The sequence below is a fragment of the Amia ocellicauda genome, chromosome 14 (assembly GCF_036373705.1).
Source record: "Amia ocellicauda isolate fAmiCal2 chromosome 14, fAmiCal2.hap1, whole genome shotgun sequence".
In the NCBI taxonomy this organism is placed as follows: domain Eukaryota; kingdom Metazoa; phylum Chordata; class Actinopteri; order Amiiformes; family Amiidae; genus Amia; species Amia ocellicauda.
This window is the reverse complement of record NC_089863.1, coordinates 23,036,944-23,060,373: the sequence shown is the minus strand read 5'-3', so window position 1 is coordinate 23,060,373 and position 23,430 is coordinate 23,036,944. Positions and strand designations below refer to the sequence as shown.

The window sequence follows — 23,430 nt, the reverse complement described above, 5'->3', positions numbered from 1 at the left end:
CTGCGCCCGTCAGGAGACACGGCCGCCCGTGGACGAGGACAACGCGGTCCTGTCATCACTAACGCTGCTGGGTACGTCTCAGTCTTTAATAAGTTCTTTATCCAATTCTATACTTCATTTAAACCCCCTACTGTTTCAAATAATTACAAGGCTCTGATTTAGGAAATGATTAGTTCAGTTAAGGGTTCAATTAAGTAATTGAGAGCTCAGCAGGGTGGGTTGGGAGCCACTGTTGATGCAATGAAGGCTTTCGTGGGCGTCTCTCTCTGTTGTCCCAGGAGAGAGTGCGCTGGCCTGTGTTGTGACCTCACTGCTCTGCCTGCCTTTGTCCTACAGCCAACGCCTTCCCAAAGAAGGTGGCCAAATTCATCGTTGGGCAGCTGAAGAGCAGCAGTGAGCCGGGCCGGGCCGGGTCCGCGGCAATGCTGGCCCACCTCCTCCGCGCCGCAGGTACCGTCCTCTCCCCCGTCCTGTCCCGCTGCGCTACAGCGCTCTCTGCTGTCTGACCTCCTGCTGTCATCGAAACTCGTGACAAGCATTTTAATAGACAAGGCCTCGGTCACGCGGTTTAACGACGCATGCGTTGTAATATAGCGTGTTATTGTGAGGAAATCGAATGCCACGGTGTCGTGTTGCTGTTGCTTGTACTGTAGTTGTTGTAATTGTCTATGATACTTGCTCTGACTAGCACTAAACTTATTGTATACTGTGATGTATTGTTTCATACCTTCTTATTGTCTTGTAATTCTTTGTGTATATTGTGTTTACAGTTGTAAATCGTTGTAAGGTCATCTGCTCAGACATAAATAATAAACTCTATGGCAACTATCGGATTAGAAATATCAATTATAATCAGGAAGACGGAATAAACAGACTTGCATAATTATGAGCAGAAGACTTCAAATACACTATAGACGGCTTGTTCAATTTGTTCAATCTATAAATATTTTAGTATATATTCCTTTTAGGGTAGAATATCAAAACAACTTTTCCAAAGCATTTATTTTCATCAGTGAGCCTCTTTTGGCTGCCGTTGTTATAATAATAATGAATATTTTGTTTTCTAATGCAGTAATTCTTTGGACATTTGCTTTGGACATTTCTGACGCTCTGGCACTTTTTAAATTAAATCTAATACTTTTTAAATTGAATTGGCCTTCATAACCGCTTAAGTAAAATATAAACAAAACCCAAAGTGACGTCTACCGACCCGGCGCAATCCGATTACATCAGCCACGGATACCGAGAGAACCTGCCATGTGGTGTTGTTTTCCGATTACCAAACCTGATCCTGCCGAATCCGTTACAGGGAAGGCCGATTCCTTGGCGCCACGGGGGCCCGGTGAGCCCTCCTTCTACGGCCCCTCCAGCACCATCTTCTGCAAGATCCTGGAGGGCAGACGAGCCCAGCTGAAAGAGCAGGTCAGGGCCAGTTTGGAGTCTCTCACGCCCGCTGTGTTTCCTCTCGCTGCGCTGGGCGGCAGACTGAGTGCATGTCTCCTCTGTCCTCCAGGTCCCTGAGATCCTGCACGCTGTGCAGCCCTGCCTGCCCCACCTGACTGACCGGCAGCTGAGAGTGGTCGCCCACATCGTGTCCCAGTGCCCGGAGGAGCTCACCAAGGCGCTGCTGAACGAAGCCCTGCCGCTGGACCGGTGAGCCCCACTGAAGCGCCTCTCTCACAGTGACTGTCTGCAGTGCTGATTGGCTCGTGTGTCACGTCAAGGAGCTCCCGTGTGTCTCTGACTCACTGTGTCTCTGTCTCCCACAGCTCCAGCCGTGTGCTGTGGAGGGCCTTGGGATCTGAAAGCAAGATGTCCCGCAGGCTGCTGGCTTTCCTCATGAGGAAGCTGCCCAGGGACCCGGCTGAGGACTGTGTGTCCGCTGCGCGCCGGACCCTCGCTGTGAGTCCCCAGACACTTACTCACTGTGTAAACCAGGCCGGGAACATCGCAGGACTTTTCATTCACTGATGTTTCCACTGACCTGTCCGTGATCTACTGACTCTCCAGAAAGCAGTACAGAGGGGCTCTGAATGGGGTGCCTTTTCTCTGACTGTGACCCTGTGTGTCTCTCCCGGTGTCAGGTGACCACTGCCATGCAAGAACTGCTGGCCGTCCCAGGGGGGACGGGGGCCTTTCAGAGGGTCTTTCCCCGGCTGTTTGGGGCCCTGCTTCTCCACACGGACTGCAGAGAGGAGATCCCACAGGAGGCCGGCACCCCCAGCCAGGACACGCCAAGAGAACCAAGTATATCCAGGTGAGCAGGTCGTACTGAGTGCCGTCTCGCTGGGCAGACCCACAGGGTGTCTGTTCACAGTGTGGTCCCTGATGGAGCCGTCAGTACCTCGCTGGTCTGTGTGTGAGTGACCTGAGCGGCCAGGAGGGCCACAGTGAGAGACGCACTTGATTCTGCTGAGTGTTGGTGCTCTGCAGACACTGGATAAAATTAACTTTTTTGGCCACTAGCCACTGTGTCTGGTAGAAGGAAAACACTTACCAGCCACTTGGTATTTTTACCAGCCAAAGGCAAACATCACCAGAAATGCATGAGGGTGCGTAAATGTGTGGTGAACATGTTAAAACGTGGCATTTATTCAGGTAATTCATCAATCACCATAACAGAAGCTAACTGCACACCTGTATAGACTAGACAGGTGTGTATGAGGAAAAGGATCTGGATAGAAAACATGCTCCCACACAGTTTCTACTTGCAAGTGTTATAAGGTCTTGATTGCCTTCTGTTGAGTGATAACACTTGCTAGTAGAGACTGTGCGGGAGCATCGTTTTCAAATGAATCAATCACATGCAATAACACGGCAGCTGCTGGGGATCTGTATAAACACACCAACACATGAGAAGGGGTGTTAATGACACATTATTGCTCTTCATACTCCTCTTCTTCTTCAGTGCTTCTCCCTTCTCTGGGTTTCTGCACGTCATTAAAAGGATTTCATTGGATTGGCTAGATATTCATAGAGTCACGGTCTGTGGTATATATATATATATATATATATATATATATATATATATATATATATATATATATTATATATATATATATATATATATATATATATATATATATATATATATATATATTATATATATATATATATATATATATATATATATATAATATATATATAAAAAAAATATAATATATATATATATAAATTATATTTATAAATATATTTATAAAATATATATATATATATATATATATATATATATATATATATATATATATATATATATATTATATTAATATATATTAATATATATTATATATATATATATATATATATATATATATATATATATATATATATATATATATATATATATATATATATATATATATATAGGAATGAAGACAGACAGTGACGTCCTTTCCATTGGTCAATACGATGCACGCCAGCAGAGACGCGATGTAAACAAACCGCACGTTTCTCTTCAGCAGAATCTCCACTACGCAGGAAAAAATGCATGTCTCTATCGCAAATCATTTCAGCAGAAATGTATATGGTGTAATTGATGCAATTGATGATTTCTAACAACAATTTTGTTAAATAAATATCTACGTAAAAATACATTATTAGAAGACGTATGGAAATGGCATAAGACAGCAGACCTGTCAACTCTCACACACCTCGTGTCAGACTCGTGTTGTCCCGACATTAGCACAACTTTTAGTTCATTTGTCACAAATTCAAATTAACTATAAAGGTTGTGACTATTTGTTTTATAAGGGAATATTTTGCAATTACAGCTGTAATTAACCGACCAATATGTTTTTCTTTTTCATTTTTTATACATTTTCATTCAGTTGCATTCAGTTTAGCAATGTGAGCTGCGATGAAAATGCCTTAACGTTAGCGTCCTTGTGGCAATGTGTTCGGTCACAACAGCGAAATACAAAATGTATAAGACCTATCTAGCTAATTTATACAATGTACTTGACTAAACGACTCCAGCTATTTGTACATAATACATTTTTTATTAATTGTAATTATATGACACCTTCACTTTCTCACACCTGTCACTTTCTAGAAGTGATGCTATAATCTCAGGGCATCTCTCATAAACCTCATGCAAAAGAAGTAAAGTCCATTTTAACTGTAAAGTTTTAAGTATTTCCAAATTATTTTATTCCAAGCAAATTCTTCATCTGCCTAAATTAACCTCATTTTATAGCCGTCTGTTATCTGAAATGTCCTGACTAGTTTGTCCAGAAGTTGGTTGCCAGGGAGTTAAGGTCACATGCAGAGTCATGCCCCCTGCACCTTGTTTGCCACTTTTAAGATACGAAAATACTGGACCCCTGGTGGGGGGGGGGGGGGGGGATGCGAAATGTCAACCACAAAAGTATGTGGACATGCTCCTCAGACATCTCATTCCAAAATCATGGGCATGAATATGGAGTTGGTCCCCCCTTTGATGCAATAACTGCCTCCACTCTTCTGGGAAGACTTTCCACTAGATGCTGGAACATTGTTGAGGGGATTTCAGACACAAGAGCATTAGTGAGGTCGGGCGCCGATGTTGGGCGATCAGGCCTGGCTCACAGTCGGCTTTTCCATTCATCCCAAAGGTGGGATGGGGTTGAGGTCGGGGCTCTGTGCAGGTCACTCAAGTTCTTCCACACCAATCTCGACAAACTATTTCTGTCAGGACCTCACTTTGTGCACGGCTTGTCATGCTGAAACAGGAAAGGGCTTCCCCAAACTGTTGCCACAAATTTGGAGGTGCAAATTCACCCAGAATGTCACTGTAGGCTGTAGCGTTACGATTTCCCTTCAGTGGGACAAAGGGGCCGAGCCCTGAGACCATTATTCCTCCTCCAAACTTTACAGTTGGTCTATGCATTCGTGCAGGCAGCGTTCTCCTGGCATTTGAAACATGCCGACTAAAAGTTGAGTCCCCGTACACTTGTTGGCAGCCCGCCAAAGTGGCTGGTAAAATTGACATTTACCCGCCACGGGCTAAATCTACCCACATTTGGCGGGTGTTAATTTTATTCCCTGTCTACAGCACTGTCCTCTCCTCTCTCCACAGAGAGATCGTACTGGCACTGAAGGCCCTTCTGGCCCGGGCCAAGCTGAGGAAGGCGACCGATCAGCTAAAGCAGGAGGCGGCCTGGGCGAAACTGCAGAGCCCTGACAGCCACCCCGAGGGCGTCCGTCTCCTGGCCAGGTACGGGTCTCTAAACCAGCCTGTCATTCGGGGCTTCCCTTTGTCTACTCCGTTCCCGAGATCGGTTATCTATTGTCTCATTACGGCTGTCCCTTTATCCTCCAGGGCCATGGTTGAGCACGCCGGCCCGCAGCTCCCTGGCATCATGGAGGTCCTCGTCCCTTCCCTGAGCTCTGACCGGGAGCAGCACAGAGTGACGGCCACTGCCTTCTTCTCCGAGGTGAGTATGTGGCTGAGGGCTGCTCTCACTGCGCCTCGCTCTGCTGTCTTGCAGCTGCTGGGCGGCTCGGAGAAGCCACTACTGAAGAGTTTGAAGCGCCGAGCCCAGGACCCCTGTGTGCGCGTCAGGCTGCTGCTTTTCCAAGGCATAGAGAGATCCACAGCTGCCCAGGTAAGGACTTGTGCTGGATGCCCAGTGCGGACGGGGACGTGGGGATGAAGCCGCTCTGTCTGTGTGTTAAACAGTGAAGAGAGAGATGCATGTTTCAATTCCAAAGCCACCACTCTGTGTGCAGGTGACAGAACACGGCCGGGAGCTGCTCGCCATCCTCCGCTCTGGCCTGCAGGACACGGACGTGGCGGACAGGCAGGCGGTCCTGGCAGCTCTGTCCGCCCTCTCACACGTTCTGCCCCACCTGAGACGGCACAGCGTCAGCCGGGATGTCGCTGCAGATGTCCTGCGAAGGATCACTGCGCTCTGGGAAAAAGTGAGTCGCTGTTTAAGGCTGCGGTGTCCGTGCAGGCTGTCGTGCTCAGTGTTTCACAGGCTGTGCTGTCGCCACTCTGTGCCTGACCTTCTCTGCTTGTTTTCAGGATGATGCAGAGCTGCACTGTGCCTGCGCCACCGTGCTGGGGAACCTGTGCAGGTGCCCGGCAGTGACAGCCCACCTCAAACGTGAACTGCAGGTGGCCCTGGTGCAGCTGGCGCTTCACCTGCGAGACCCCAACCCTGAGGTGACCCAGGTAAGAGCAGATCAGACACCACCCGGGCAGCAAACCCAGGAGGGGCTGCAGGGGCTTTTAAGAATATCAGAAGAGTTACAGACGTCCTGCTGTCGGATTGTGCCGGCATCATGTGCATCATGTGTCCTGGCATCAGTGCCCAGTGTTGAGTCTCAGCTCGTGTGTTTGTGCAGGCCTGCCTCTGGACCCTGAACAACAGCATCTGGGTTCTAGATCTGAACATTGTCAGGACGCTGATCTCCAGGAACCAGGACAGAGGGGCGCTGTTCGTAGACGGCTTTCTGGAGGACCTGGCCGCGTTCTTGGTGAGGACCAGTTCAGCCAATCCCACTGTCTCACATGAGTTTGGCTCCTGCAACACGCAGGGCCGAGGCACACACGTGTGACGTTGTGTATGAAGGACAGAGATGCACAGAGATGTTTGTGGCTCTTGAGTTACAGGTCTGCTGAGAGTCCCCGAATCTGACTCCTTGTCTTTTCCAGGCATCTGATTTCCCCGAGGCGCTGGGCGGGGCCTTCAGCTGCGTCCTGGACTGTTTGAACAGCCGCTCTCCTGCAGTCAGAGCCAACGCCGCCGTATTCACAGGTGAGGAGATGAGACGCCGGTGGAGGATGTGGCCCATGATGGAGCGCACAGGCGATTGGTATCGATTCTGTAACGCCACTGAGGAACCCGTGGAGCTGAAATGTTTCTGTGGATCTGATGGCAGCCAGGGTGACATTGTCTTGTTGCTCTAGACCTCTGTGTTGAGTTGTGACTCGGTGTTGCTCTCTCTTGTCCACAGAGTCCCTGATTAATAAGAACCTCCTGGGACGCCGACAGTGGCAGGAGGTGGTCCGTGCTCTGACGCGGGCCAAGCAGGAGGAGAGCGACGCCCTGGCTAAGAGCTGCACTGCCCAGGCCCTGGAGAACTGCTCCGCCTCCCAGTGCCAGAGCGCAGCGACGCAGCCCGTATGGAAGAGGCTCTTCAGCCCACAAGGAGACGGGAGGAGATGAGGTCGCACTCTGCCGTCTGAGATGAATGACTGTGTGCCTGAGCCCCCGCTCGCTAATGAGGTGCCATGAGGGACACAATACTGAGACGCACTATATAGACGCACTATATACTGAGACGCACTATATAGACGCACTATATAGACACAGTATATACTGAGACGCACTATATAGACGCAGTATATACTGAGACGCACTATATAGACGCACTATATACTGAGACGCACTATATAGACGCACTATATACTGAGACACGCTATATACTGAGACGCACTATATAGACGCACTATATAGACGCACTATATAGACACAGTATATACTGAGACGCACTATATAGACGCACTATATACTGAGACGCACTATATAGACGCAGTATATACTGTGAGACGCACTATATAGACACAGTATATACTGAGACGCACTATATAGACACAGTATATACTGAGACGCACTATATAGACACAGTATATACTGAGACGCACTATATAGACACAGTATATACCGACACGCACTATATAGACAGTATATACTGAGACGCACTATATTGACGCAGTATATACTGAGACGCACTATATAGACACAGTATATACTGAGACGCACTATATAGACACAGTATATACTGTGAGACGCACTATATAGACACAGTATATACTGAGATATACTATATACTGAGACGCACTATATAGACATAGTATATACTGAGACGCACTATATACTAAGACATACAGACTATATACTAAGACGCACCATATACTGAGGCGCACAATATAGATCCACTATATAATGACAAGTATAGGTCTCTGTGTCTCTGTTCCTGGTCTGTCTCTGTTTCTCTCCATGTCTGTCCGCATGTGCTCGTGTGTCCACAGGTGTCCAGACCGCTGCTCTGTTGCTCGGCTCAACTGCCGGGCCGCTGTGTGGAAGAGCCGCATCAGGTCCCGGAGACGCCCAGACACCTGTGGACACACGGGCACACGCGGACAGACATGGAGAGAAACAGAGACAGACCAGGAAACGGAGACCTGGATTCAAACAGGGGGGTCTGGCTCAGAGTGGGCAACAACACAGCTGAAGGTCCTCTATTTAAACGAGATGGTCAGCTCCCCCTTTTCTTCTGTCTTTGAGCTGCAATGCATTATGGGAGTCACACAGAGTTCCGGTGAGGCTTTTCTTCTATGCAATAGAAAACCAGCCTCTTTAATATTCAACGCTTTCTTTTTATAAAACACTTGCATTTTTATACATGATGCACCTGGCTTGTATTAGAGACGCCCCTTCTGAAGACATGCAAGTTATTATCTAACCAGCAGTGTGTTCACCTGTCCTGACGAGCGCTTTATGGCCGAAGTGCTGTCTCTATTCGCCGGTCATGAATATTCATGAGCACAAGACTGCTGAGGCAGATCCTCGATCTAGGAGGCGGGGTTTGTTATCGGAGACAAGTGACGGATTGGCGGCGATTCAAAACGAATAGTCAGCGTGTGGATCATTATTATTACTGTCAGTAGTAGTAGAAGTCGTAATTCTGATGCCATGAAGGTGTTCGGTATTTAATTGTGGCAACACAACCAATAAGAATCTCTTCTCCATTTTCCGCTGGATGATATTCTGTACATTTTACTTCATATATAATACAAAAAATACCGAACATTTCCGAGACATTAGTGTTACTGATTTTCTTATATGAATAATAATAATTACCCACAGGCTCTCGTATGTTTTGAATTGCCGCCGATCTGTCACCCGTCTATAACAACCAAACCAGGCCTCAGGCTTGATGTGCTCATGGATATTCATGACCGGCTACTAGAGAGAGCACTTCGCTGATACAGCGCTCGTCAGGCCGGGTGAAAACACTGCTGGTTAAATAATAACTCGTATGTGTTAAGAAGTGTCTAATACAATCCAGGTGCATCCTGTTAAAAATGCAATTGTTTTTTTAAAAAGAAAGCTTTGAATATGAAATGAGGCAGGTTTGCCATGACAGAGATGGGGAGAAAAGCGCCACAGGAACTCTGTGCGACTCCCATAATGCACTGCTTCGGGTAAAATACTGTTTATTAGGTTTAGTATTTTACATTTCTTAAAATAGAACAATTTCAATTTTAATACTTGTGATTAAAATCATTTAGAATATCAATTCTTAAAATCACTTAAAATTTTTAAAATCTTGTGATTTTTTTAACAAAACTAAAACAATTAACTTTAAAATAAACGTGCTCAAATCAAATAAACAAAACGTGATAAAAGCAAAAACTGCACACCAACAAAAGAGTCAAATACATTGAAAATAACAGAAAATGCATGAGACAAAATAAAGAAACAATTAAAAGGAAAAAATAAAAAACAAACAAAAAAAGTCTAATGCATTTTAAATTAAACCCAAAAACGGTCAATGTATTTGACAACAAAATATAACAAAACTATACCTAAAAAGCCCTAAACAATGTGATTTAAAAACAACTAAATCTTTAAAAACAATTAAGATTCATTATTTAAAATCTTCTTTTAAAAACAATCATTCATAAAATCTTTAAAAGATCTTTAAAAGATCTTGGACTCGGGCTCCAGCAGGGGGAACTAACCGTCCCCGGAGGTGGGTCCCATCATGGGATCCTGAGCTCCCCCAGATCTTGTATGCGCCAGTTCTTAAAGGCTTCCTCCTTGCCCCTCTGATGGACCTCCAGATTGACGTAGTCTTTCACAAACACCATGCCCCTCCGCGCGATGACGATCGGATCCAGCTCCTGCTTATTAAACAAACAGATGTTCCGTCCCTCCCACAGTGCCTGCTTCACTGCGCAGACGACACGCCACCAGCACCTCAAGGTAGATGTAGAGATTCCCTTGGCTGGACCGTATAGGATCTGCTGGGCAGTCGCCCGCGCAGGAACGGCGAACCTGTGGAGGAACGGAGAAAACAGGAGCCAGACCCTGTGGGCGGAGGGGCACTCACTAAAAATGTGAGCCTCCGTCTCCTTCCCCAAGCAACCCTTATAGGGGCAGATGTCATAAGGGGCTAGGCCCCTTCTGTGCATAAACACTCGGGTGGGGAGACACCGACTCACAGCCATCCAGGAGACATCTTTTTGCGTGTTCGTGAGGCAAACGTGCGTAGCGTTAGCCCAGATAAACCGGCAGGTTTCGGGAGGGAAATCTTCTATCCGGCTGGTCTCCTGGGCAGATCTCATCTGACTACAGATGGTCTTATAATCCCAGGAGGCCAGCACGACTTTATGGAGGCCTACTTCGAGCGCAAAGGCTCGGAGCGCCCTGTAGAACGGCGGGGGATCCCACGAGTGCGGCCTGGTGTTGTCCATGGCGCAGAGGCCGAATGGTCTCAGGCTGCTGGCAAAATAAAAGCGGTTCATGAAACTCACTTTCTTGCCAGCAGCCTGGATGTTCTTGACCACATAGGCCAGCCCCTGCGCCTTTATCAGCCGCACAACGTCCGGGACCCCCCTACCTCCATCCAGGGTACCCTTCACCATCTGCACTCTTTTCAGCCTCTCCATTTTGCTCCCCCAGACAAACCGAAATATAATTCGGGTCACTAGTTTTGCGATACCCTTGTCTGGGGGGAAGATCATTCCTACGTAGAGGAGTATCGGGAAGAGGATGGCCTTTACGACCAGCACCTTACCAGCCATCGTCAAGGTCCTTGTGCTCCAGCCGTGGATCTTCCTTTGGACCTTTGCTATGGCCTCCTCCCAGCTCCGGGTGCCCGTGTTGGTCCCGTCGATCGTGATCCCCAGAACCTTGATAAACGGCTTCACAGGGAACACGGTCGGCGGGCCCCGGCCGACAGGCCATGCCCTGGAGAGGTAGACCTCGCTCTTGGCCTTATTCACAGCGGCCCCCGTCGCCCTGCAGAAGCCGTCCAGCAGTTCCTCGACCCTGGCCACGGACGGAGCGTCCGTGCAGACCACGGCCACGTCGTCCATATAGGCCAGGGCCTTCAGTTGCTCTCCGCCGGAACCCGGGAGATGGAAACCTGTCACCCGGACGTCCCGGCGGATCGCCTGCATGAACGGCTCCAAGCAGAGGACGTACAGCAGGGCCGACAGGGGACAACCCTGCCGGACCCCCGACCTGACCGGAAATGGTTCGGTCAGGTGGCGGTTCACAAGGACCCTGCTGCTTAGGCCGCTGTAGATGATCTTGACCCACTTCCTCAGGCCAAGAGCGAGACCCATCCTCTCCATAACAAGCTGCAGGTATTCGTGGCCCACTCTGTCGAAGGCTTTCTCCTGGTCCAAGCTGATTAGGACCAGGGGAAGCCCTCTCTCGTTCGAGTAGGCCACGACATCCCTGAGCAGCATGGCGTTGTCGGCCGCCGATCTCCCCCGGGCACCACAGACCTGGTCGGGACCCACGACTTGAGGGAGTGGCCGCTGCAGCCGGAGCGTCAGTGCTTTGGCCAGTATCTTGTAGTCGGTGCACAGGAGGCTGACTGGCCGCCAGTTCCTCAGATCTTTCGTGTCTCCCTTCTTGTGAAGAAGGGAGAGGATACTCTTCTTCATCGAAGGGGCCAATCTGCCCTCTCTGTACATCGACCCCAGGACCTGGCCCAGATCTTCCTTAAGCACCTCCCAAAAGATCTTATAGAACTCAGCAGGGATCCCGTCGGGACCCGGTGTCCTTCCAGAGTTAAGACTCTTTATCACCTGGGAGAGTTCAGTGGTGGTGATCTCTGGATCCTCCTCCTCCTCCTCGTCCCCCTCATTGCGGGACTCCAACAGGGACAGAAAGTGATGGATCAGATTTTGATCCACCACCTTCTGGTCGTACAACTCCCTGTAGAAATCCCGCACCACTGTCTCAACAGCCTCTCTGCCCTCCACCTCTTGCCCCGAGGAGTCGATCATGGAGGACATTGCAGGCCGCCTCTCCTTCGTTTTCTTGAAGAAGAAGCGGCTGCATTTCTCATCGTCCTCCATGATGCGGACCCTGGAAAGGACCTTGATCTTCTCTTGCTCCTCCCGATAGAGGGCGGAGAGACTCAGTTTGACCCGGGCCACCTCCTCAGCTAGGTCGAAGCCTCTGAGCTGTAAAAGACTCAGGCGCTGGAGGCGGGCGTTTAGATGGGAATATCTCGCCCGCCTCTCGCGAGCTTTCCGTTTCCCCAGCTGAATGAAGTAGCCCTTGGTTCTTTTCTTCATCATCTCCCACCACTCTATGGGAGAATCAAAAAGGTCCTTCAGGGTCCTCCACTCCTCGAGGCGTCTGCTAAAGGTCTTAATCACACGAGGGTCATCGAGCAGAGAGGTGTTGAGCTTCCAGACCCCAGGCCCCGACTCCCGTGTGCTCGGAATGAGCACCTCTGTCGTCAGGAGCCTGTGGTCTGAAAAGAAGACCGCCTCCGAAGACATGGCGGTCCTCTCCAGTGGCTTGCTGAGGAGGACGAGATCTATCCTGGAGAAGGAGGAGCCAGAAGAACTCACCCAGGTGAACAAGGGGACCAGGTCCCGACCTGCGTCGCAGAGTTCAAAGTCCTCCACGAACGCAGCGAGGTCCCTGCTGGATCTATCGTTGCGGGGCTTACTCCGGTCTACATCCCTCAGAGCACAGTTGAAATCACCTGAAATGATAACTGGCAAGGTGCCGATCAGGAGCGGGCGTAGCTGAGGGAGAAAGAGGACTCTCTCTCTCTGGCTGGTGGGGGCATAGACATTGACCAGCCTCAATACAGCCCCCTTGTATTTAAAATCGAGGCTGGCCAGTCTGCCCGCCTCTATTACCTTGAATGTTTTCACAGTTAAGAAGGGGTTTTTCAGGAGTACGGCAATCCCGTCCGCTCGGGACACATTGGACCCCGACCAGAAGGATTCTCCTAGGGTCCAAGTGTCCCGGAGATCTTTGTATTCTTTTTGGAACGGGATGCCGCACTCCTGCAAACAGATAATATCCGCCTTCATTCCAGCCAGAGAGTTTAAAACATCGGTCCTCTTTTTCACCTCAGCAATGCTCCTCACATTAATTGAAATAATAGTTAATGCCATAATGGCTGTGAGGGCAATTACCCGCTCCGTAACAATCATGTAAAGAAACCTTTCTCTTCCCCACTCCTCTCTTCTCCCTCACCTAGCTTAGCGCTAGCACCCATCATTTCAATCATTTGCCTCACCGCTTGATCCTCTAGGAAGACTATGGGGGGGGCTCGGCTCCCGCCACCCGGTAAGGCGGGCAAAACTCCACTGGGCTCAGGGCCCGTGGTGCTGGAGGTTCTCCCTGGTTCCTTTGAGGCCGAGGCCCGACGAACAGATGGCAGGGCAGAGGCTTTATGTACAACTGGGGAGAAAACTGTATAGACCCCGCTAGTCGTTCTTTTAACTAATGGTGGGGGAGGGGGTGGTCTCTCCCTTCCCGGCTGTCTGCCGCCGCAGGCCTCCTCCCCCAGCGCCAGTGACCTTGCCATCACGTCCCTGATGTCTTTCTGGGAAAGGACACTGGCGCCGACTCTCGTCTCCTGAGGACCTGCGGCTCTCCCACTACTGCCGGGAGGGCATACCTGACCCCTCCCCTGGGAGAGTCTCAGTTGTGGGGCAGGAGGAATGTTATTTCTAGGGGGCCTCTCATCTACCAGGCTGCCCACTCGGGGCAGTGGAGAAGGCCCACCACTCTCCTCTCCGGAGTCAGAGTGGGGCGTATAGAAATTTGAGGGAGGGGACTCTGGAGCGGGGGAGGAGCCGGCAGGGGGGGGAGAATCTGCAGAATGAATCCTTTTTTTCATCATTCCCCCCCTACCCATGCTCCTCTTCTCAGCCCTCCTTCTCTTCCCCGCTACCACTGTCCACTCTCCCTCTGCCTCCACTTCTGACCCAGAGTCAGAGAGGGAGCCTATGAGGCTCCTGAGGATTGTTTCCTCTCTACCCCTACCTCTATCACCTTTGGAGGAGCCTCCGCTTGATTTTCTCTCTCTCCACCACCCCCGAGGGCCCGCGCCCTATTTGCATAGGAGGAGGGACAATTCCTAAAGAGGTGCCCTCCCCCACCGCACAGGTTGCAGGCCCTCTCCTGCTTGCAGGCCCTGGTCTGATGTTCCCCGCCGCAGACCTTGCACTTAACAACGGTACAGGCTGCGGCTAAATGACCCAGGGCCCCGCAGTTCCTACATAATTTGGGCATGCCATGATAAAAGACAAGCCCCCTATTTGCTCCTAAAACCACGGTGCTTGGTAGATGGCGTACTCCGCCGATGGCGGCCACTTCCACCTGCAGGCGCACCTGCCACCGCCGAGCACCGGTCCAGACCCCATCCTCATCATTAACTCTCCTGCTTTCAGACAGGATCTCACAGTGTCTCCTCAGCCATACTTCTACGTCGTACTCTGCCACTGCTTCGTTGTAAAACTGAATAGTTACAATTTTAATCTCTCTATCGGTCAGGGCGTCGACCACAAAGTCATTCAGGGGCATGCTGTCTTTTTTTTCCCTATACAGGTTCCAAAAACTCTCCAGCACTTGAGGGTTCTTAAAGCTCACCTCGAACACGTCCCTAGGTCCAGGCAGTTTTACCACACAGTTCAGCTCAGAAGGGGCAAAGCCCAGGCCCCTCTGCAGCACGGACCTGCTGAACTCCAGCCGGGTGAGGGCCGCGGTCTCGGCTCCAGCCTCACGGCTGAAGCGCACCGCATTATGGCGCCTCACACCGGCGGTTCGCTGGGCCATGCTGCACTTTCCTACCTTGGAGAAGGGTCGGGAGGCTCTCAATCCGGAGGTCGGGGCAAGTCCACCTGGCTGGGGAGCAGCTTCCACCTCCGGGGCTCTTGCAGGGAGCGGGCCTTGCGGGGAGAAGTCCGGGCCCTGGCTGCAGGAGGCCTCCCTCAGGGACGTTGCCGATCGGCCTGGTCGGTCCCTGGAATCCGAGGCCTCTCCTGGATCCTGGCTGGTGACGTCAGCGGGGAGCAGTCCTGGTCAGGCCGGGCTCCGGGTAGATGGTCGGCCGGGCTTCTGGATGGGACCCACTCCGTGAGGAGTCCTCCGACCCCTCTGGCTAGGTCCCCTGTCGCTCCCGGTCCGTCCCAATCTCCACTCGCCTCGGCCTCCGGACCGCTCCAAGGACCCAGGACTCTGCAGCTCTGTCAACCGGCACCTCCCCGTCTCGTCTGGTCTGGCCTGATGGATCAGCTCCCTGCAAGGAAAAAGAAAGACTGTCAAGTACAGCTCAAAAAGCCCCCTGCTGGACAAAGGTTTCTCTCGCTATTGGAGGGAAACCCGAGTCCAAGATCCTGTTAAAAATGCAATTGTATTTTAAAAAGAAAGCTTTGAATATGAAATGAGGCAGGTTTGCCATGACAGAGATGGGGAGAAAAGCGCCACAGGAACTCTGTGCGACTCCCATAATGCACTGCTTCGGGTAAGACGGAAGTCCCGATGTTAATAGGTGGGGCTGACTGTCTTGTTTCAATAGAGGGGCTGTGACAGCCTTTATTGACGCCCGGCACACAGTCTGGGGGTAAAGCAGCCGTTGCTGAAAGGGCAAGAGCGCGCGCTGGAGTCTGGGGGGCTGAACGCGGCTCAGTCAGTATGATGGCAGACAGCAGCGCCGGGTGTGTGTTCTCGAGAGAAGACGCGACTAATCTTGTGATGCTTTGGGCCAAGTGCGTTTATTCTTTTCAGCTGTTGTATTTTGAAATAAAATGATTTTAAATGCACTTGATGTGTTATTGTTTTGATTGTTTGGTAGTTTGATTTGTCTGATGCGTTTACAAAATGCACTACATTAACGCACTACTAATGCATTTGACCTTTGACCTTGTCCATTCCTGTCGGAGCAGGTGGCCGCACAGCTTGTGTTTCCGGGTTCTTCTGTTATTGGCGCAGACAGGCGAGCTTCACTGGCAAAACCCGTCTGAACGAGAGCTGCGCCCAGCTACTGCCCTTCTGCAAACGGCCCCCACCTGTGGGATCCTTGTGGGATCAGTTTGCTTCATAGTTGTGCCATTTCAGTTCAGCTAACATAAAGTCATTGTTGGGCACAATTACATTGTTACTGGTCTCCATTGTGGCTGTGTTCCCATAGTTATCAATGCCATATTGCACTGGAATACAACGCACTGACTCCTCAACGCGCTGACCGCAGCACACTGAGACACTGCGCACTGACACGCTCGCTCCCTCAAACGCTCTCCTGTTCACTCTTTCAAACAGTCCGATCCTCTCCCCCCGTGTTCTCTGGTGTGTTCCTGGCGTGTTGCAGGTGACCAGAGACCCTACGGTGAGTCCGACGCACGTCTTTCCTGCCACCGATTATTCAGTCATGACTTCATCGTCTCCCTCACACTTTCCCAGTTAGCGGTAATGGGACCTGTGTGTCTGGGCCCCTGTGACCACAGCTGTGAAACTTCTGACTTCAGATTACCCTGCGTTTTGCACAGCTTTAAGATAATTAATGAATTAAATCTAACAATCAATCTATCAACAATCCCCCACCCCCTCCCTGATGGTGTTGCAACGTCTGTCCTGATTAGATCTTAGTCCACAGAGACCAGTGTCAATAAAATCTGTTCACTGAATTTTCTCATTTGCTTTCTTTTGTTACTTTGGTTTTCGGTCAGTCTAAAACACCTTCATCAGACAGCTTTAGTGTCCTGATTGATACACACAGACCCAGGGCCACAGCACAACAGATGCAAAACCTAGCGTTACTGTGCTCTGGGGCAGAGTTGTAATGACTCGAGTCAACGTTCAAAATACGTGACTCGAGTTAAAACACAAAAGTCTCCATCAGACTCAAGTCATTGGCTTTATGTTATTTATTCTTGTAGCCGTACTACACCACTGATGGCACCAGCTTCACATTTGGTTCCTTAATTGGCACTGGGAGAGCAGGCAAAGTGGGAACTACATCAGTCTTTGTTTAATGAAATGTCAGGAGGATGCAGGGGAGCAACAGAAATAAATTGGATAATAAACAGAATATAACTAAACCATCTTGAATAAAAACACTGATTTAAAAATGATAGGAAATTGAGAAAGAGCTGCAGCTGGACTGAAAACCAGAGTACACCACGGTAGGCTGGGCAGTGCTCCGGGTTTGCTGGCTCCAGAGGTTCAGCTCCAGCTCCAGCTCCGGAGCGGCTCTGGTGCAGCTCTACACTCCGGATCCGGCTACTTTTAACCAGCTCCAGCTCCGGAGCCACAAAAAACAGTGCAAACTAGGATGCCATCATTATAAATAATGATTCATTTTTACTTATTTTATGTAAATAACTAACAAAAACAAAATATTAATAACAAACATCTGTTTAACCATTCAAAATTGTAAAGATGTCTGTGGCAATTAGGGTTGCCAGACGGCCAGTATTTTAGCGGACTGTCCGGTATCTGTACACTACATGGCCAGCAGTATGTGGGCACCCCTTCTAACTAGTGTTCAGTGGCAAAAACTCCTGATTCAATCCATTCTGATTTCATGTTGTAACACAATGACATGTGGAAAAGACCAAGAGGGGTGAATACTTTTGAGAGCCACTGTAAAATCAAGCCACGCAGCATCTCCTTAGACAAGCATTGGCAGTAGAATGAACTTTACTGAGAGCTCGATGACTTTCAACACGGCACCGTCATAGGATGCCACCTTTCCAACAAGTTAGTTTGTCAAGTTTCTGCCCTGCTGAGCTGCCCTGGTGAGCTGCAAGTGCTGTTATTGTTAAGAGGAAACGTCTAGGAGCAACAACAGCTCAGCCGCGATTGCTTGGCTACACAAGCTCACAGAACGGGACTGTCGTAGTGCATAAAAATAGTCTTTCGTTGGTTGCAACAATCACTTCTGAGTGCCAAACTGCCTCTGGAAGCAACATCAGCAGAACTGTTTGTCAGGAGCTTCATGAAATTGGTTTCCATGGCCGAGCAGCCGCACAAGCCTAAGATCTCCATGCGCAATGCCAAGCGCCGGCTGGAGTGGTGTTAAGCTCGCCACCATTTGACCCGGGAGCAGTGGAAGTGCGATCTCTGGAGTGATGAATCACGCTTCACCGTCTGGCAGTCCGACGGAGGAATCTGGGTTTGGCGGATGCCAGGAGAACGCTGCCTGCACGAATGCATAGACCAACTGTAAAGTTTGGAGGAGGAATAATGGTCTCAGGGCTCGGCCCCTTTGTCCCACTGAAGGGAAATCGTAACGCTACAGCCTACAGTGACATTCTAGGTGAATTTGCACCTCCAAATTTGTGGCAACAGTTTGGGGAAGCCCTTTCCTGTTTCAGCATGACAACCCGTGCACAAAGTGAGGTCCTGACAGAAATAGTTTGTCGAGATTGGTGTGGAAGAACTTGAGTGACCTGCACAGAGCCCCGACCTCAACCCCATCCCACCTTTGGGATGAATGGAAAAGCCGACTGTGAGCCAGGCCTGATCGCCCAACATCGGCGCCCGACCTCACTAATGCTCTTGTGTCTGAAATCCCCTCAACAATGTTCCAGCATCTAGTGGAAAGTCTTCCCAGAAGAGTGGAGGCAGTTATTGCATCAAAGAGGGGACCAACTCCATATTCATGCCCATGATTTTGGAATGAGATGTCTGATGAGCATGTCCACATACTTTTGGCCATGTAGTGTATGTACTTTTGACCCCCTTTTTGGAAGATGTCCAGTTATTTTAAGTACTGTAATCTATTCAATATGTCATTAAAAATGTCATCAGTGGACAGTGGATTCTTGACACCAAAGTAAAATCACTGTAAAAGAATTCAAGCACAAATGGTGTGTGTGTGTGTGTGTGTGTGTGTGTGTGTGTGTGTGTGTGTGTGTGTGTTGGGGGGGTTATCCGAACACAATAATTATCATTGTCCTCGTAAACTGAGCAATGTATTCCAGTTTCTTGTGCTGCAGACGTTAGGCCAGGATTTTGTATCTATAGGTTCTTAAAAAGAAATGTTACTTTTGACAGTAAGCCCCATGCCAGCCACCCCGCGCCCGCGCCTCTCTTTTGACCACTTGAGGTCACTTGACTGCTTCTAGTTCAAATCTTCCCTGCGTTCATTGTGGCGGGGAAGCTGCTGTTGCTCTTCGTTTCCTGAGTTGGACGAGGTCAGAGGACATTTCTTGTCACCTGTACCTACAGTGAGGGAAAAAAGTATTTGATCCCCTGCTGATTTTGTACGTTTGCCCACTGACAAAGAAATGATTTTAATGGTAGGTGTATTTTAACAGTGAGAGAAAAAAATCCAGAAAAACGCATTTCAAAAAAGTTATAAATTGATTTGCATGTTAATGAGGGAAATAAGTATTTGACCCCTTTGACTTAGTACTTGGTGGCAAAACCCTTGTTGGCAATCACAGAGGTCAGACGTTTCTTGTAGTTGTCCACCAGGTTTGCACACATCTCAGGAGGGATTTTGTCCCACTCCTCTTTGCAGATCCTCTCCAAGTCATTAAGGTTTCGAGGCTGACATTTGGCAACTCGAACCTTCAGCTCCCTCCACAGATTTTCTATGGGATTAAGGTCTGGAGACTGGCTAGGCCACTCCAGGACCTTAATGTGCTTCTTCTTGAGCCACTCCTTTGTTGCCTTGGCTGTGTGTTTTGGGTCATTGTCATGCTGGAATACCCATCCACGACCCATTTTCAATGCCCTGGCTGAGGGAAGGAGGTTCTCACCCAAGATCTGACGGTACATGGCCCCGTCCATCGTCCCTTTGATGCGGTGCAGTTGTCCTGTCCCCTTAGCAGAAAAACACCCCCAAAGCATAATGTTTCCACCTCCATGTTTGACGGTGGGGATGGTGTTCTTGGGGTCATTCCTCCTCCTCCAAACACGGCGAGTTGAGTTGATGCCAAAGAGCTCGATTTTGGTCTCATCTGACCACAACACTTTCACCCAGTTCTCCTCTGAATCATTCAGATGTTCATTGGCAAACTTCAGACGGGCCTGTACATGTGCTTTCTTGAGCAGGGGGACCTTGCAGGCGCTGCAGGATTTCAGTCCTTCACGGCGTAGTGTGTCACCAATTGTTTTCTTTGTGACTATGGTCCCAGCTGCCTTGAGATCGTTAACAAGATCCTCCCATGTAGTTCTGGGCTGATTCCTCACCGTTCTCATGATCATTGAAACTCCACGAGGTGAGATCTTGCATGGAGCCCCAGACCGAAGGAGACTGACAGTTATTTTGTGTTTCTTTAATTTGTGAATAATCGCACCAACTGTTGTCACCTTCTCACCAAGCTGCTTGGCGATGGTCTTGTAGCCCATTCCAGCCTTGTGTAGGTCTACAATCTTGTCCCTGACATCCTTGGACAGCTCTTTGGTCTTGGCCATGGTGGAGAGTTTGGAATCTGATTGATTGATTGCTTCTGTGGACAGGTGTCTTTTATACAGGTAACGAGCTGAGATTAGGAGCACTGCCTTTAAGAGAGTGCTCCTAATCTCAGATCGTTACCTGTATAAAAGACACCTGGGAGCCAGAAATCTTGCTGATTAATAGGGGATCAAATACTTATTACCCTCATTAACATGCAAATCAATTTATAACTTTTTTGAAATGCGTTTTTCTGGATTTTGTTGTTGTTATTCTGTCTCTCACTGTTAAAATACACCTACCATTAAAATTATAGACTGATCATTTCTTTGTCAGTGGGCAAACGTACAAAATCAGCAGGGGATCAAATACTTTTTTCCCTCACTGTATATACACACACACATACACATATATATATGTATATGTGTATATATACACATATACATATATACATATATGTATATTGTGACAGACCGGTAAGTGGGTGAGTTAAGAATGAGCCGTCCAGACAGGGGCTTTGTGGAAAGGACTCTTCTGCCAAGGTAAGTTTAATGCAAACCAAAATGTAATACACACTCAATTGAACAAAACAAAACAAAAAATGCCTAGCCTTGTCCAGTCCTACCTGACTTTCTTCCTTCCCTCTCTATGACCACATCTGTCCAGGAACCCAACAAACACAGGGGAAGTCCTTTTGGGAAAACTATTTCACCCCAACCACCAGCAGGTGGCAGGATGACAATTCCCAGGTTAGAATGTCCGTGTCCTGCAATGGTGGACTATCCCCACAATCCCAGGTTCCCTAAACAGGTTTTTGTCTTTCCCCAAACCACAGGGTATTTTATTATTATTCGAGTAACTATTAGCAAGGGGTTGGCGATTATACTCACTCGCCAGTATACACTCTTACCACACTATACACATTGGCAGTTTGGTGGTACATATCCCTCTGTGAAGTGTAAAGCTTGCAACAGGTTCTAGTAGCTCCTCTTATGCTTTCTCCCAGCTCATGTCTGTCCCTGGCTGCAACCTCCCACCAACTGCCCTGATTCACTCTGCCTGCTCCCTTATATACACAGGAGCCCCCGCCCCTTCCTGTCTCTACTGCAGGGGCTCCTGGGACAAGTAGTTTTCTACCTTGGGTGGACATTCCTTAAAGGGACGGAGCCCCGTTCCGTCACTATATATATATATATATATATATATATATATATATATATATATATATATATATATATATATATATATATTTGCTTGGAGATCATGTGACAAGGCTTTGTTAAAAGTAACTATGTAACTTGTACACCAAGTACATTTTAAATTAGCTACCTTTTAGTTGTACTTGAGTAGTTTTTATACCAGTACTTTTACTTCTACTTGAGCAAGATTTCATCAAAGTAACAATACTTCTACTTGAGTAGGATTTTTCAGTACTCTTTCCACTTCTGTTAACTATTAACTATTGTACTGATTCATGAACTGCAAGAAGCCTGATGTCCTCAGACATATACCCTAGTGTGGTGTTATTTTAAACACTTGTGATTTAATTGAAATTGAAACAGAACTGAATGCAGGGTTTACTTCCTTTTGTGTGTGTGAAGCACATTTATCAATTTGTGTTGTTTATTGATTCATTTATCTAATTTTGCACATGCATTGACTTAACACGAAACACCTGAAAAACACTTCTTAAAAACAAAAGTGGACAACTAGTGCCACAGACACTGATGAAGGCTTGAGGCCAAAAACATGTTGTCATTGTTCTACATAAATGAATTGTAAAGAATCTAGCATGCGGAGTGTGATCCTTTATTTATAATGTAAGTATAGCGCACCAAAAAGTCACAGCGCAGAGGATCTGTGAATGAAACGGTAACACAGTTAGACCGTAACCATTACACAGGCCAGAGGAGGCTGGTCCATAGCGGCAGAGTAGATCAGTAGCCAACGAGTGTAAAATAACATGACGCAGTGGGCTGGTCAGAAGTAGCTATGAGACAGGGTACCTGAAGTTGGGCCACTGACAGTTACAGTCTGGCTGCAGCAATTGCAACATAATGCCAACAAAGGACAGGCCGAGAAAACGGAAAGAAAGGGAGCTACAGCCCAGGGTAGCAGCTCTCCTCTATCCTGGATCAGGCCATCGCAGGAAGGAGGATGAGGGAGATGTATTGTATTGGTTAGTTTATTATTTTATTTATTCAGAGAACAGCCTTTTTTCAATTTTGGCCCTGGCAGTAAACATGAAGAAGACAAAAATATTGATCTCTCAAGAAAAGGCCAGACCTCAGGGAAACAAATACCACTGCACTCTAGGCAGCACCGCCCCAGAACACACCTCAGACTACACTCACGTGGCCTGACTATCAGTGCGTCAGGGGCTTTAACCTGGCAGTGAAGGCACTCAAAGGCAACGCAAGAAGAGCTTTCTACGCAAGCAGAAGCGGATTCTATGACACTGATATTCCAGTCAAACTCTGGCTCAAACTAATTGACAGTGTGATCCAGCCCATTGCGCTGTGTAGTGAGGCAGGACTACAGGACTGCACTAGGTGGGACAAACACCCAATCGAAACGCTGCATGCTGAACTCTATAAGAACACACTGCAAGTTCACAGGAACACCAAATTGAAATTGGTGATTGAAATTTGCTTCCATCGAGACGGTGTGGTTTAGAAAGTAAATTTAGTATTAGGAAGAACAAAAGATGATGTAGCTCAATCCAGTGGCGTAACACAAGATGCCGGGGCCCCTGGTAACTATGGTGGGGGCCCAAAGTCTAGCACAGTGCAGTGTTTGTAGTATTCTGTAGAATACTGTAGTTAGCCACACAGTACGTTTATTCATTTCCACATTCATAATTCATATATTGCGAAAATCACTTTTTTCCATTTATGGTGCTAGAAATCAAGTACAGTATCCCAACCTGCACCCGCCGCGCCGCACATCCGGGACATCACGGAACAGCGCGCCTGCGCAGCTGCGCCCGTCGCGTGCGCTGAGGGCGCTCGGGCGCGGTTGCCGCGGTGACGCGTCACA

The 23,430-nt window shown here is 48.6% G+C and overlaps 1 protein-coding gene across 1 annotated transcript; it reads left to right on the top strand.

The window, feature by feature from the left end:
* The first annotated feature begins 5 nt into the window (after positions 1 to 5).
* On the top strand, positions 6 to 7,275 carry LOC136767417 (maestro heat-like repeat-containing protein family member 1). The gene is made up of 13 exons (XM_066721181.1): positions 6 to 71; positions 337 to 450; positions 1,310 to 1,422; positions 1,514 to 1,653; positions 1,770 to 1,902; positions 2,085 to 2,257; positions 5,057 to 5,194; positions 5,300 to 5,585; positions 5,710 to 5,901; positions 6,008 to 6,157; positions 6,331 to 6,462; positions 6,641 to 6,743; positions 6,943 to 7,275. Exons 2-13 carry the CDS (start codon positions 423 to 425, stop codon positions 7,152 to 7,154), a joined length of 1,800 nt encoding a protein of 599 aa, XP_066577278.1. The 5' UTR covers positions 6 to 71; positions 337 to 422; the 3' UTR covers positions 7,155 to 7,275.
* The last annotated feature ends 16,155 nt before the right edge of the window (positions 7,276 to 23,430 follow it).